Below are 15,876 nucleotides of genomic sequence, written 5' to 3'. Positions count from 1 at the left end.
CTTGATGGGGCCTGACCCAGGTTCGAAGTTAATTAGCCAAACAAATCCCTACACTATTGGCCCTTTCGACATCAGCACGCGGAGCGTGGACTGAAGTCTCACCCGAATCAGTATGGTGGGATGATGGAACCAAGTTTCTGCACCCTTGAGATGTATGAGGGGTCAATTTAGTCCAATTGTGCCTACCTTCGTGCAGTTTACTTCGCGCACTGTTCTGACTTGTGATACCTTTGCAATCTGCTATAATTGTCCTTTGCACAGCCCTAACCAGGGGCTGAGGTGATTTCACACTACTATGGCAGCGATGTGTGCTATTTCTCCAAGTTACACCACGTATCTTACTTATCCTCTTATAGATGTTAGTCAACCTCACGTAAAAAAGATAATTTAACTCACATTCACTTAATCTACACAGTTATATATGTTCGCACACCATATAGACAACATAAATGCAATTTATACCCAATATATTCGATACAGAAAAAAGGAAATAAATACACAGAATTGATGTAGAACTTCTCTTTACTAATGCTTCAACAGTTACAGACTCGACTCACCCTGCACACTCAGCTGCAGGGGTGTGTGCACTCAACTGTGGACTACTAGGCCTCTGCGCACTCAACTGCAGAGCCTTCTCCTACTTTATGACCCAAAGACTTCACTTTACACTTAGATCTTCTGCTATGCTTCTATTCCATGATTACTACTTGAATTAGATCTCTCAACTACTTAGAACCTCGCTGTATTTATACAATACCAAGGTCTGCGGACCATGGGTAGATCTCTAAAGTCAACATTACATTACAAAATTGAGGGCGGACAACCCTATGGCTCATTTACAACTTCACGCTCCGTGGCCACAAAATGTGGAGTCTCTACATCGGATTTACAATTTTTAACCAAAATCTGGGCTTTAAGCACCAAAACTTTCCTTGGGGGATCCTGCGCCCAACAATGAAACATGCAGAGCCTTCTCTGCATTTCACATCCAGATGAAGGTGCCAAGGGGTGAGGCATACCAATCTGCTATGTTAACCAACGCCTCCATCGCTTCCTATGACATGCAAGGTGGGATGGTGCTCAAATATCATCTTGTACACCGGGGTGATGAAGTGGTCTGATAGTTGTATTATAACTCCATGGAATCTGCACTCGGAGAACAACTTGCAATAGGTGTGCATAGAGGTTTCTGAAGGTGTCCATGCCCAACCCAAGCTAGGGAACTACTGAAGGGTACAGATTGCATCAATTATATAAGCAGACGTGAAAATATTTTCTTGTTGACCCTTGGGAGGATGTCAGGCATCTGTTACTTGTCCCTTCAGCTGGAGAGGCAACATGTCGGACCAATTGAAAGGTCTTCCTTCATTTGCCAGCTGATCCAACACAATCACCCAACTCTGCGGGAATGTTTTTGTACTCTCTCGGTCGTATAAGAGGCATGCAGAGATGACCAAGAGCTGATAAGCCTTCCACAATATCCTTGTCTTGTAAACATGGTTGGGTGTTGTCCTCAACTTAGATGGCTCTTTTACCCAGCTCTTCAAGATGTCTCTTGAGTTTGCACTATTGTTGGGTCTAGTGAAGGGTGCATCCATTGTGACCACCAGCTCCGCCGAGTGATACATTTCCTGAAATTCCTTTGCCCTGAAGGTAGCAAGTTTTGTTCTACTAACACCACTCAACACCATTGTTTCTAGATCAGTATGCGAAATAATCCAGTGGATCATGTCTGTGCATGGAAATGTGGGATACCTAAATGCAATCTAGTACAAGCCAAACTTGCGTATGTTAAAATACACTCTGTGGTCCTCCATATTCTCCTCAAAGGTGCCTGAAAGGATGTGATTTATGTCTTTCCATTTTATCTTGATATCCTTGTCTATGAACAACTTAGTGTCTTCATAGATGGGCAAGCTCATAGACATTTGCTTGACCATATCTCCAGTTGCGCTTTCAATGGTATCCTTGGACCCTGCTCTCTTGGAAGCCATTGTACCTATACTGATGAGAGACTGATGAACACATGTGATACCTGGAGACAGAGCAACACTCATGGCAAGAAAACCGTCAGTCGAAAACCAAAAGAAATTTGAGGACTGGCATGCAACACACCTCGGTGACTAACTGGAATATTTGCACAATTTTCATCGGGAGGCTAGGAGACTGACTGTCAGAATTGCACAGAACACATTCTGGATTGTTAGTGAGCTAACTAACTACTGAAACTGCACAAAGCATAATCCATCTTGGCCTGTTGAGGACCAAAATTACACAATGCGCAGTTTCAATAAGCATGACTGCAACCCGGTAAAACTACATTGTGCAACTCCAGGTGCCAACAGGGCATTGCCTCTGTGAATTGTGCAGGGCAAGCTTGGGAGGTCAATGTGAAGTAAGGTTTGTGCAATTTTTGGGAGCAAGGCATAGCTTTCCATCCTAGAAATGCGTAGTGCAAGCCTGACAAGACAAGGTCCGGGAAAAGAGTAAGGCCTGGCTACATGTGTGAAACTGGGTGTAGGCATGAGTGAATGAACATGAATGAACTAAATGATTGCAGGATTCATTAAAATCAGAAAACAATGAAGTGTGTGAAGCGAGTTGTAGCAACGAGGACCGTTAGTGCAGAAACGGTGTCATACATGTGACAACAAGGAGATGCAATGGAAAACTTTAAGCATTGCTTCTACAAGATAACATGCATTAAAAAAATAGCAATCATTCAACAAAAGCAAGCAAACAACACTCACACAAGCCAAAATACAAAAAACGACAGAAAAGCAGCAAAAGACATGAAAAGCAAACTTACCTGGAAAAAGCTGAGTTGAGTGTGCCGAAGGTTCCTAGATGGATGGGGAATGCGAAAGCTCCAAGATCAAAGTGAATAATGAGCTCTGAAGCATCGAATAAATAATTTTGACAAGATTGAGGCTTATGATGCGCATGCCACAAATATAGGAAAAACTGACACTTGGTGGGAGGCTTCTAAAACGGTTTTTTCATGTAACCTCCAGCTGTTAAAAATGGATCCCTAAAATCTAGGGATGCTTTTTTCTTTTTGTTTTTAACTTTTTCGGGAAAAAGATTCCCATGCATGCAAAGCAAGATTGCTCAATCCTAGAGGGAACCGGTCAACTTGGGAGCACATGAAACAAATTGCAAGCCCTGCAGTGACTTCTACGCAGTTTCTTGGCTTAGTGGCTCTGGCTTCCTCTCAAGCTATGTGAAATTTCTGGACTAAAGCCAAGGCTGTAAGCTAGATCAGTGAAAATTCTGATAGCAAGCCTAGTGATGGGTTGCTCTGCGTAATTTTCAAAGGGAAGGAGGTATGCTTGCTCTACGCATTTTAGGAGAGCAACAGGCTGCCTTGATGCTCTGCGCATTTTTGGAGAGCAAGGTTGGTTGCCCTCCTGTTCTGCGCAATTCTGCAAGTGAGCACAAGAGCTAGTTAAAAACCAAGTCTCGGGATGTCAGCTTGCGGGTGAATGAAAAACAAGTTAGCAAACACAAGTTGATAAGCGAAAGAAACTTGACTAAATCATATGTACCTCGGAAGTGCAAGACATGCTGCTAAGCATGGCTGGTAGGGAGGATCCAAAACGAAGCTAGGGTAAAATTTTGAAGGATGGTTGTAGCCACTACAACACATGTATAGATGATGATGTCTCAAATTGTAATAGCCTTATCACTATTAGATTATCTATCTAATCTTGTATAATTTTATTTTGTTATAGATAGGATGGAAACTATCATAATCAAGTTATACACAGACCCACCTACTGGAATATATATATATATATATATATATATATATATATATATATATATATATAATGGGAAATATCCTACTATAAAGTAGCAGTTATAACTTTTAATAATGTATATAAATTAATAGTAATATTATTGGTGTTGTTTGGGGTTTAATCTCTAGAGTTTGAAAATAGGTTGAAGGTAAAGCTACCTTGAAAGAAATAAAGTATGGTTTGACTACGAATATTCAAATTATTTCATGGGATGTCCAAGCTTATATTATTTTTAACAAAAAAAATTGACATTTACAATTATGGTCAAAACCCACATAGTTTTGTCATATGATCAATATATAATATTTTTAACAATAAATTATTTGACATCCGCAACCATTATCAAGATAGTTTTGATGCATTTTTCACTTTAAATACATTATGATAAAATATAACTTTATAAATCAACATAGATCCATCTTAACCCCTGCTCATATAATATTTTTGGTAATAAATTATTTAACATCTACAACCATTCTCAAAACAATCTTCATAATTTTGTCATACAACCCATTTACACTTGTCATTCTTAATACATTATCATAGACATCATAGATCAATTTTAATCAAGTTTTACCATCAACATTCAAATAATTCTATAAAGCATCCAAACTCATTATTTTTAATAATAAATTAATTCACATAAACAAACATCAAACATTCTCCACACAAAACCACATAGTTTTCTCATATAACTCATATACAATATTTTTCAATATAAATTATTTGAAATATACAACCATCCTTTATAATTTTTTCATACAACTTATATATATTTTTCATTTTCAATATAAATTCATAAATTCAGTTTTATTATCATTTTCATGACAATTTATTTAAATCTTAAATTTATATAATATTTTAACATTAACAAATAAATTCACTATTAAATCCAGTTTAAATTATTTCAAGCTCACAAAATTAATTTTATTAATTACTTATCTGAATTAAGAATATCCTAAATATTTAACACTTAATAAATCCAAAATTAAATTAAGTTCAAGCTCACAAAATTATAATATTATTATATTTCTCAGCGCTTGATCTGAATTAAGCAAAGCATTTCCTTTTGAAATATAAAAGCCTTTAAAATCATCAAACTCATCCAATGTCTCCCCAATTGATTCACAGTAAAGCATTCTCAAAATCATCAACTTATGAACATCAACATCCCGACGTCTTTCAATTTGGTATCCTTATAGCGCGCAGCAGCCCAACATCAATTTGTTAATCCTGTAGACTACAGCTCAACGTCAATTTGCTAACCCTATAGAATCCAACAGCTAACCCTATAAAATTTAAATTGAATATCTGGGGCTCTGATTGCCAGAACATGAACATTGAACAACCACTTCTTGAGCCATGAGATGAAAACTAGCGTCCGTACTTATTCTGTCACTGGAATCGAGGCTGGATTTATTATATGCAATCAATTCCAATTCCTGCAAACCTCAACCATGGTAGGCCTACCGTCTCTGTCAAATGCTATGCATCTGAATGCAAGTTCAGCAACTCTGTGTATAGCTGCTCTGTCCTGCAAGTCTTTGTCAACTTCTAGAAAGGGATCAATGATTTCATCAATGCAGCCTCCTCCAATTTTTTTAACTGCGAGGAGTGCTAGGCTGATCTCGCTCTCCCTACGGGAGAAATCCACTACTTTCAGTGCAGTTATGATCTCTACCAACACCACCCCGAAGCTGTAAACATCGCTCTTATCAGTGAGGTGGAAATTCTCATGATACTGCGGATCTAGATAACCAGGAGTCCCCTGAGGTGCAGTAGAAATGTGAGAGGCTTCTGTTAGAACAAGTCTGGACAGCCCGAAATCTGCAACCTTGGCATTGAAACCATAATCAAGCAGAATGTTGCTTGATTTTACGTCCCTGTGATAAATTGGAGGACTTAGGGCCGAATGAAGGTAAGCTAGAGCATGGGCAGTTTCTGCGGCTATTGTTACTCTTTTCCTCCATGGAAGACCTTCACCTCTTTCCCTCTGTAAATGCTGACAGAGTGTGCCATTGGGCATAAATTCATAGACAAGAATGGGTTCACTTTTATCAAGGCAGCAGCCTAATATTTTAACCAGATTTGGGTGATCTACAGTTGACAGAAGCCTGATTTCGTTCAGTACCTGTCCCATTCCCTGGGTATCTCCATGTCTTATCTTCTTCACTGCAACAACACTTTCGCCGGGCAGCTTTCCTGCATAAACTGTTCCAAAACCTCCTGTACCAAGTCGTTTTTTTTCGGAGAAGCCATTTGTGGCTATTTCCATTTCTCTGTACGTATAAATTGGAACATTTAGTGGACCAGGGGCGGGCCATAACAGGCTTGTGCTTCTTCTGGTTTTGAATGCGCAATGGAACCTTTGGTAACAGCGGTAGCAAAGGACGATTCCTACCATCATAGTGCTTCCTCCAATGACCGCTGAGTATAAAACCAGAGGAGAAAATCAAACAAAAGGTTTGAAAACTCGTTTTTCACGCTTATATTGCAATATAAAGCTAACTTCAATACAGAATCCCGAACTGAGCTCGTTGATATATGAAACAGTAGAAATATATGAAACTGAGCTCAGAACTGAGCTCGTTGATATATGAAACAGTAGAAATATATAGAGATATTGACACATTTTGACATGATGGAATGATCGATAATGTAAATCATGTGGCACCTCAGTGACGAGAAAATATACATGAAAGTTGAAAACATCGTTGATATCGATATCGATCTCATCGTCTCTCCTGTTTCATGGCTGAGGTAAGTGTTTCAATGAAGCAGTGCTCATGGTCACTCTTATTTTAAAGCTTAAAGATTTATTTCATTAAAGGAGCACTCATAATTATAGCGGAAGTTTTTGAGGTTGCAGTTTAAATCGTTTACATTATGGCTGTTTTAAGTGTTTTTCTCAATTTTTTCACTTTTTTTTTTATCTATTTTTATTTGAAATGTGATAAATTTTGTTTGAAAACATGAACTCTGGGACTGAAGAGATGAATTGATCTTAAGGCTGCAAGCATGAGGGGCAACGCTCAACTCGCCTTCTGCTGTCTATTCTAGCATGAGATGTAGTCACTATATAATTCCATTTCATTTGTCTGCTGTGTCTTGTCTCTGTTTCTCCATTTGCAATTTTTTATTAATTTAAAAAAATTGAAAACCCTTTTTCAAAAAATACATTTCATCTTATCTTTACGTTTTTCATGATGCTGGAACGAATTTAAGGAAAACATCATCCTACAAATATTTGGAAGTGAAATTGTCTAATGCTGAAAGGGTTATCTCAATTTTTTGATGGTTAGATTTGTCACCAATTGCAGGAACTCAAGAATTTAAGGCCCCAACTTTATTCTGTGGCAAAGTATTCTGAAATGTCATATCTTCATAATGAACAAAAACAGGCGTATGCCCTCTTACACTTTCTTTATTATTGTAGCCTTTTGTGCATGGTTGGATAATGATTATGTCTTCCAGTTGAGCCTAAGTTGATAGGATGAGGTCTCAACAAATAAATGATTAAGAATAGAACAATACAGTGTCTTTAGATTCAGCATAGTCATGAGCATTTTATTGATGGCTTTAATCAAACAATGCTTTTCTCGTGCTTCCACACAAAGAATTCTTGTAGCTACTCGTGTTCATCTTGCTAGCTTTTTCCATTTATAAAATTGATGAAACATAATCATTAGAGGCCAATATCTGAGTCAAAAAATTTAATGTGAACTCTTATTTAACTAGTAAGTTATAATTCAGTATTTTTTTTGTGAAGAACTATCACTCCAAGATTTTCTTCATCTTGGGTATGTTCAATAGAATTCTCTTAAAAGTTAATTTGGTTGGAATCTTTTATGAAAGGATGACATGATATCAACTATAAGATGAAGTTACATATCAAAGAATCTTCAATGGGGAGATCAAATGCTCCAATATGTTTGAATGTTGAATATTGTAGATCATTCTTGATTAACAAGCGAGTTGATCCTAGATTCTTGTTGCAAATCACTTGTGAAATAGAATGTAAATTTTTTGGTTGCCCCTTGGGATGTCAAGAAATTGGGTAGATTGTGGCACGGTTTCTTTGAGATTAGGTGTACTATGGAACAATTCTAGCGACCATCAGTGCTTAGGAATGCATAGTGCATTTTCACAATTTACTTCACTTTCAATTTGAAGACCTAAGACAGGAGAGAAAAAGGCAAAGTTTTTTAACAATCAAAACTGTTTGTTCAAAATTTTGGAGAATTTAGAGAAAATTGAGAAAGTATGTCCACTTTTATAGGGATTTTATGCTTGAACTTGACATGAGCTACATTTCCCTGAGTGTACCTCAACAGTCAATTTAAAGTTGAAATACTCATAGCTTCAACATGAATGATTTTGTTAAGCTCTAGTTATGATACACTTATCATTTTCATATGAAATTCAAAACCATCCTTATAAGCAACCCTAACTTTAAAGGATATGCATTGAACAACTTATATAGATGACATCTTTACTTGCATTTATGGTCGGGAGGCAACCAACATGTAGATATGAGTTAGATAAATAATATTCCTCATTCTTCTTCTATGACCACATGTTTTAACAGAGGTTCATCTTTCCTCTATGTAGTGTTTTGGAAAATTTGAAAGATTATGCAGTAAAGGTTCTAGTTAATGTTGTTGATCATCTAGGCATTGCTGCATACAAGCTTAACTACCTCCTCGGTCAACAAACTACAAAACTATCAACTACAAAACTTAAGATAGCTTGCCTTGATCAAGTATTTTTGTGTACAATATAAAGTTATTTGGTTGCTACACTCAGGCAAGCACTTTGAGCGGGCTGGTTGGTTAGATCAGATTTCAGCACATTTGACCATGATGCTATAAACTTGCTTTTGTTCTCTTTTGTGCTTGAATCACATATAAATTTTGTAATCATGTTGAGATATTCACCCATGTGACAATTTTTTTGTAATTTTAGAGGATTTTCACTTATCAAGAGTATAATGATAAGGAGGGTATGAAGCAACAGTCTCTCGTAAATAGTGTCCCAAGATACTATAAACACTATATTTTACCATGTAAATCTGAAGGTTCATCTACACTTGAGATGTCTATTATGGAAGTGTAAGTAAAAAAAAATCTGATTTGATCATTGTTTGTTGATATGTTCTTAACACAGGCCAGCCAAGTGGATGCTTTTATGGTTCTACAGAGAAAGTGTCTCGGATATGATAGGAAAATCCGGGAGAAACCCCAACTAATACCTCTTGGTACACCCATTTTCCCAATAGATAAAAGTTTTTTTCCTAGTTTCAGTCTAGAAGAGTTTGTTGTAACATCTTTGGATGGCTTGTTATAATAGACTAAGAAGTCATGCTTCTGCATAATGATATTTTCCTAGTTATATATACAAATGTAATTCTGTGATGGTTGCTGACACATATGACCTCGTGTTTCCAGGTACAAATGTGAATAAAAGTCTTTCATGGCATTTGGCAGCAGAAGCTCAGATTGCATTGTATGGAAATTCTAATATTGCAAATAGGTATTACCATTTAATATTCTGATATATGGTACATAATAGCATTATCATGTAAGTGGATTCATCATTCGATAGATGAGTATCAAGGATCTCTTTAAGGGCACAACAATATTAACAATTGAGAAAACAATATTATTCTATTTTACAATTACCAATGGTTTTACTTACCTGACAATTATTAACATCAAGAATGACTGGTGACTTTTCTCTTTGATTTCTTTTTCATCCTATCTCATGCAAAATCCTATACATAATTTTTGGCAGCAATGAGCTCTACTCAATGTCTTCTACTGTAGCATTAGAAACATTTTTCTTCCCAGTTCTGTGCTCTAAGAACATTTATATTTATTTAGATGTCAGAAAAATGGACTATTACAGCCAAGAGAAGTGGCTTTGTTTGCAAGGTAGAGGCTTGATTTTGGTTTGTGATTCAATGTAGTTATTTGCATACAAAATCATGTTTTACACTTCAGCCTTCCTCTTGATATAATTTATGATTTATAGTTTAATTTTTCACTAAATGAACACTTTTATTGGGGGGCTACAGAAGTCGAAGTTTCCATTCCATCATTTTCTGGTCCATAATCTCATGTCCAGTGAGTGCCTAGGACTCCTGGTTCTACTACTCCCAATTCGTTTGGTGCTAAACGATGGGTAAGCTCAAGAGCTTTGATAAAAATAGTCCAATTTTTACTATATTGTTCTGATTGCACCAACGCTCATTCAAAGAAACCAATGGAAATGAATTCTTGTTTGCCTTTTTAGTGCTTGGATATATGTATACCAATTATGGTGACAATAGTAATAGTTAAGGCATAGTTTTTGGAGGCTCTTCCTTTTTTATATATAAGAATATTATTATACTAGTATGTGTGATGAACTTTATACGCCTTTAGCAATTCTAGTTGTAGATGTATGCATGTTGACCATGACCATCTCCTTGACATAAGAAATGTGATAACTTAGTTTCAGTCCTGCAAGGAATTCTTCAAATCTGGATTCTGAGTGGTTTTATTTTATAACACTTCACTGAATTATGATTATGTCATCATTGGTTTGATGAATCTTAACATATGTAGTAATGAGACTTTTTTTAGATTACTTGAATGGTTACACCAAATCATGTAAAGAGCTATGTTTTCAGCTTTTGAAAACTTAGACCATGATACCAGATTTCTACCACTTTGCCTTCTATCCTATACTGTTAATCAACATAACTCAATTTGAATTTTCAAAGCACATTTCAAGATCAATAATTATGTTTGTTTTCAACTGAATAAGATTTGAATTCATTCCGTTGGGTGTGCCAATTTACAATGGTAGAATTTCCTGGGTTTCCAGCAATGCCCTACAATGCAACTATTTGTAAATATTCAATGAAGGTCAAAAAATTGCACTGTTGGCTTCTATATTTAAAGACATTAATGACCTTCCAAATGAAATGGATACTTTGATGAAAGCTATTATAGTGTTCATTATTCAGCTTGGAAACATGCAACTCCTTCAAATAAGGTTATATTATTAGCAAAATATTAGGGTGGTAAAAAATTATAAATCTGTATACCCATTTATAATCGAGGATTATGACTTTTTTTATGGATTAATGTTCACCTATTACACCAAAATCCATCCTTTTTCCTGAAGGCTGCATAGTTTTTCAGTCCTAATGGTTGTTGACTAACATATTGTTCTCACTGCGGCGAGGTTGCTTTTATATAACTATGAGACTGCCTAATTAATTATGATTGTAAACATACGACTTCAGCTTGACTTCAAATGTCAATTCAACAAATCTTTTTACTGAATTTGGTATCTTGTCAAATTCCTAATATTTAAAATAATTTCTCCAAAGAGGATACAATATTGAAGTTGTAGTGTATTTTACGGTATATCTGACCTTAATATAGTGCCAAAAAATAAATAATTGTATGGCATGAATCATATTTTTCAAATACTGTTGGAAACTCATTTGCTAAATGAGAAAAATAACTATGTATTGGCCAATGGAATAAAAAACAATAAAATATTTTGCTTATGCTTGTATTTAATGGTTGGGATATTGATTTACTTGAATGTCCTTGCTATTTCTTAAAAGTATGCATTTAAAGGGGATGAAATTTTCTTGGAGTCATAACAATCCATGGTATCAACAAGAGAAGATAATATAAGATAAGTTTATTATTGTCCAACGAATGACCATTAGATGGTTAAAGGGTCTGCTAAGTAACCTGAGTCAATATGAAGCCGGAGTACAAGGGCCACATCTATAAAGCAAGGTAAAAGAAAATCTAATCTAAGATATAAAGCCTAAGCATATAAAACTGTAATTCCGATATAGGAATAATATTTCTATTTATAATGTGTAATCCTAAGACCAAGAAGAGAAATATCATATGTGAGGAAACTCAAGAGGGTGCCTCAACACATCCTGGTGCTACTCTTATCTCTTGCAAATAGAAGGACGAAATGTCTTTTCTTGGAATTACAATCTCCATATTTGTCCTAACTTTTGATGTTGAAGAAAGGAAACTCTTGATAGATGTTTGACCAGAGGAGTTGTGCCATGGTATGTCTTTCTCCCTAGATGGAACCGCCTGTAGAATTTTGTAGCTATGGTCGGTCTTCATAATTAATATTTTAGCCCTTTGAAATATATAATGAAAAAGGCAAGACATATTCTTCATGTCATTTTATTGTCATCCCTTGAAATGATTAATATAAGACATGTAAATTCCCCCAGTTATTCAGAATGCTTTGTTGTAAGTACAACTCAAAAAATCTAGTGGAGAAGAGATTTACGATATCAAGTTTCGAGAAGAAGTAGAGGTGGTTTCCAGTGATGATCAATTCAACGATGTTATTAATTCACTTGGTTGGTAATGCATTCCTGTGAGACAAATATGTTATATTTTCTTGTTGTCCCATTTTAAGGTTTCATGTATTTTCATAGCACGAGATGAAAAACTCCTCAAAAAACTTGCTTTATACGTGTATGGATATGCAGGCCTAGAGGTAGTCCATTTCAACACAATATCAAATGACCAATGCAAGAAGATTCATTAGGGAAAATTTCAGTGCAAAAGTGTCCATAAAATTTTCACATAATTTGCATGTCATAATATGTAAACCAATCAAAATCCTCTAAATTTAAAAAGAGGTACATGTAAATATTTTGGAGGGTAAATAAGGAAAACTAATTTTTTTAATTGTATCTTTGGCTTATCTCCTTATAAGTTTACTTGAATTTCAAGTGTAGACACTCCTTTGATTCATAATTAAATTTCACATCCAACAAGTACTCATTATGCATACTTTCGGTAAGACCCGCATTGATAAAATTTGAAAATACATTAAAAAGAATGTGTTGAACACATTTTTTAATGTATCTTCAGTTTTTATGAATAAAGGTCTTCTAGAAAATATGCATAATAGGTACTTGCTAAATGTGAAATTTAATTCCACATCCAACGAATGTCTACACTTGAAATTTGAGTAAACCTATAAGGAGATAAGCGAAAAATACAATTGGTAAAAGTAGTTTTCTTCTTTTCCCTCTAATATTCATAGCACTTATTTTATTATTTTAACTATTGTTTTTCCTTATGTGGTCACTTTTAGGCTGAAATTTCCTCCAATGTCTCCCTTTTTCAATTAGCTATGTGGAAGATATATTTTTGTCAACTTCTTGAAGGTATCATATGTAGAGGAATCTGGTAAGGACTATTATAAGTGACTGATGATGACTAATGCTAAATTTTTGTAGATATTTTACAAGCATTGAAGTTTTAGATTAGATTTTGGATCATCTCGCAGGGAGTAGAGGCTAGTGCAGCTCAACAATGATGACCTACAAAACTTTTGTACATATTTTAGAAGCATTCACGTTTTACATCAGATTGTGGGTCAAATTTGATACATTAGATGAGCTCGGGATTTATGCTAAAGGAAAAATATGGATATTTGTTTTTTGGAAATTGGTGTATAATATAATTTTACAATTGAATTAATATTATTATTTTGTGATGCATTTGAGAGAAAAACGAACATTTTTTAACTTTCTCTAACATGGACTTGTGTTTAATTGATGAAGGTGGACACTAAAAAAAAAGGGGTTGTATTGAATTGTTGGTTAACCAGAGATGCATTTGAGATAAAATTGTAGATTGTTTAACTTTCTCTAGCATGGCCTTGTCTTTAATTGTTGAAGGTGCACACTGAAAAAAAAAAAAAAAAAAAAAAAAAAAAAAAAAAAAATTTTCATAATGCCTGAAAGCATTTATTGTACACACGTTCAAGATTTACAAGAATGGTGCCAAAGTGAAGGAAACTATTTTCCCAAATCAGCAAGGCCTGGAAAATTCAATGAAACATTATTACAGCCTCTAGACAGAAATATGAAGTCTTTCTCTGCAACCATTACCATATCATTCACACATTCAGTTGTCAAACACCTATATAAGACAAAAAAAAAATGGATTTGATTAATATAGGAAGAGTATTTCCGACCTTTTACTAAGATTCTTTGTGGCCTCATCCCATTCTCTTCAAATATTTCTGCCTTCGAGGCCAGTTTTTTCCTATTCATGTTTCTGTTTATCCCTAATGGTGATACACAAGATACTCAACAAAGATATCCTCTACGAATAAGCATATCAACCTAGTGCATTTTCAATTCTAGATTTTTACACACATTTGAAATGTTGATCAGTTGTAAACAATTTACAAATACATTCTCATTCTATTTGATTTCTCTCACAGAAAACATTATCAAATTGGTGGGTGCTATATGGGTTCATTTCTTGCACTTGAACAATTATATGGCATGGTGCATAGAGAGACAAAGACAGGGAAGATAGAGTCTACTCAAGTAGGTTTGGTCACTGTATATGTTTTCTCAATATATTGGAAGGCCAAGTTTGATTGAATTTTTCAATATCCCTCCCTCTCTCTCGTTTGTACTTGAATCCCTGTAATCTGTTCAGCATGTCCAATAAATTAAAAATGTTTTTTCATTACTCTCACGGATAGGTGATGATAGATTTTAATGCCATTTTTGGGTATAAAGGGGATGTTGTTTCTTTAAATGGTAACTTCTGCATTTGTTACTAAATTTTTGGAAAATTTCAATATTTTTTTGGTAAAATCATAATGTATTTTGTTATGTGCGTGAAATATTCACACCCCCAGAATACCAGAGCAATGCAAAACACTTTAGCTCAATTGCAGGTTGCTTACTAGGCTCCGACATTCTCATTGTCACGTGGGTGGCAAGTTTCCATATTCTCACCATGGTTGGGAGAGTTTGTACACTGAACACTTTTGATAGAAAAATCACGAATGAAGTTCTAGTATAATTCCATGCTAGAATATTCACAACCCTTCCGTGGGAAAGAGGTTACCAAACCTACATTGGGTGCAAGTCCAACTGTGCCCAAAGCCCCAAGCTTCTTGGAAACAACTCATTATCAATGAGAATACTCAATCTAGACTTGGTCACAAGCCCAAACTTGTGTGGTAAGTACAATAATTTCATTTAAAAGGTAAAAAAACCCAAAAAAAATATTGACATATCTTTGCACCTTTTGGTACAAATGCTAATTTTAATGTTACATATTTTTCGTAGCCTAGTGCATTTTAGTAATTTTAATTTTAATGTTATGTAATTTTTATAGCTTATTGCAATTTAGTTGATATGATAATCATTCTCGATATAAAGTATTATTTGATTTAAAATTCAAATTTCCATAAATAATATTGTTTATGAAGAGGAATACCACTAATAAGCCAGACCATTAGTATGCTCCAATAAATATAATAATAGCCATCCAAATTAACTACAAATAATTTCACTACACATATCTTTCAAAATACAACATCTATTTATACATTTAAAACTTATTTAAGAAAAAGAAAAAGAAAAAAACAACTAAATTAAACTATAATTTCACCAAAAAGAAACCTACAATTTCCCGAGAAAAACCTACAATTTCCAAAAAACAATTATCAGAAAAGAGACAAAAAATTATAAGGGTTAAACCACACTGTTAATTATTTCATTCTCATGGAATCTTGTTCATGTAAATATCATTTTTTAGTTTTTTATTTTTAAATAATTTAAAATATTTATTATAAAATTAATAGTTATATTAATTTTATTCAATTTGTATGTGAAATATTATAATGAAATTATAAAATTGTTATTTTTATTTAAAGAAATAAAATTAATTCTTATAATAAAATTTAAAAAATTTAAATAACTAAAAATATTTGTTATTTTTTTTTATAATTAATTTAAAACTAAATTTACATTTAATAAAATAAATAAAGTTTCCAAAATTTAAATTTAATTAACACACCCATATAAATGAAATAGTGATAGATATTACAATGTTCATATTATAATACATTTCACATTGTTCAACTTAAAAAATTATAAAAGTTATTTAAAAGAATTATTACATGAGTTAAACATATATATTTAAAAAAAACATGTAACAAGATTCTTAAATATGGAAATTCACCTCCACTTTATCCTAGAGATTCT

General features: G+C 34.2%; 1 protein-coding gene and 1 long non-coding RNA gene across 2 annotated transcripts; one reads left to right on the top strand and one right to left on the bottom strand.

The window, feature by feature from the left end:
- Positions 1 to 5,176: 5,176 nt before the first annotated feature.
- On the bottom strand, positions 5,177 to 6,718 carry LOC149169535 (wall-associated receptor kinase-like 14). Its single transcript, XM_089428726.1, has one exon. The coding sequence runs from the start codon at positions 6,208 to 6,210 to the stop codon at positions 5,233 to 5,235; it is 978 nt and encodes a 325-aa protein (XP_089284852.1). The 5' UTR covers positions 6,211 to 6,718; the 3' UTR covers positions 5,177 to 5,232.
- A 987-nt stretch (positions 6,719 to 7,705) lies between these two features.
- Positions 7,706 to 10,826, top strand: LOC149169534 (uncharacterized). The gene is made up of 3 exons (XR_016259792.1): positions 7,706 to 9,060; positions 9,251 to 9,335; positions 9,880 to 10,826. It is a non-coding gene; the product is annotated as an uncharacterized LOC149169534 (long non-coding RNA).
- The last annotated feature ends 5,050 nt before the right edge of the window (positions 10,827 to 15,876 follow it).

This window comes from Pinus tabuliformis, chromosome 4_2, assembly GCF_031772625.1.
Source record: "Pinus tabuliformis cultivar Carrire ecotype Pingquan chromosome 4_2, CPIR1, whole genome shotgun sequence".
In the NCBI taxonomy this organism is placed as follows: Eukaryota; Viridiplantae; Streptophyta; class Pinopsida; order Pinales; family Pinaceae; genus Pinus; species Pinus tabuliformis.
The sequence above is the reverse complement of the archived record's forward strand: the minus strand, read 5'-3'. Positions and strand labels throughout refer to the sequence as shown.

Coding starts and splice junctions, on each gene's coding strand:
- LOC149169535 (XM_089428726.1), bottom strand. CDS start 6,210: ATGATGGTAGGAATCGTCCTTTGCTACCGCTGTTACCAAAGGTTCCAT.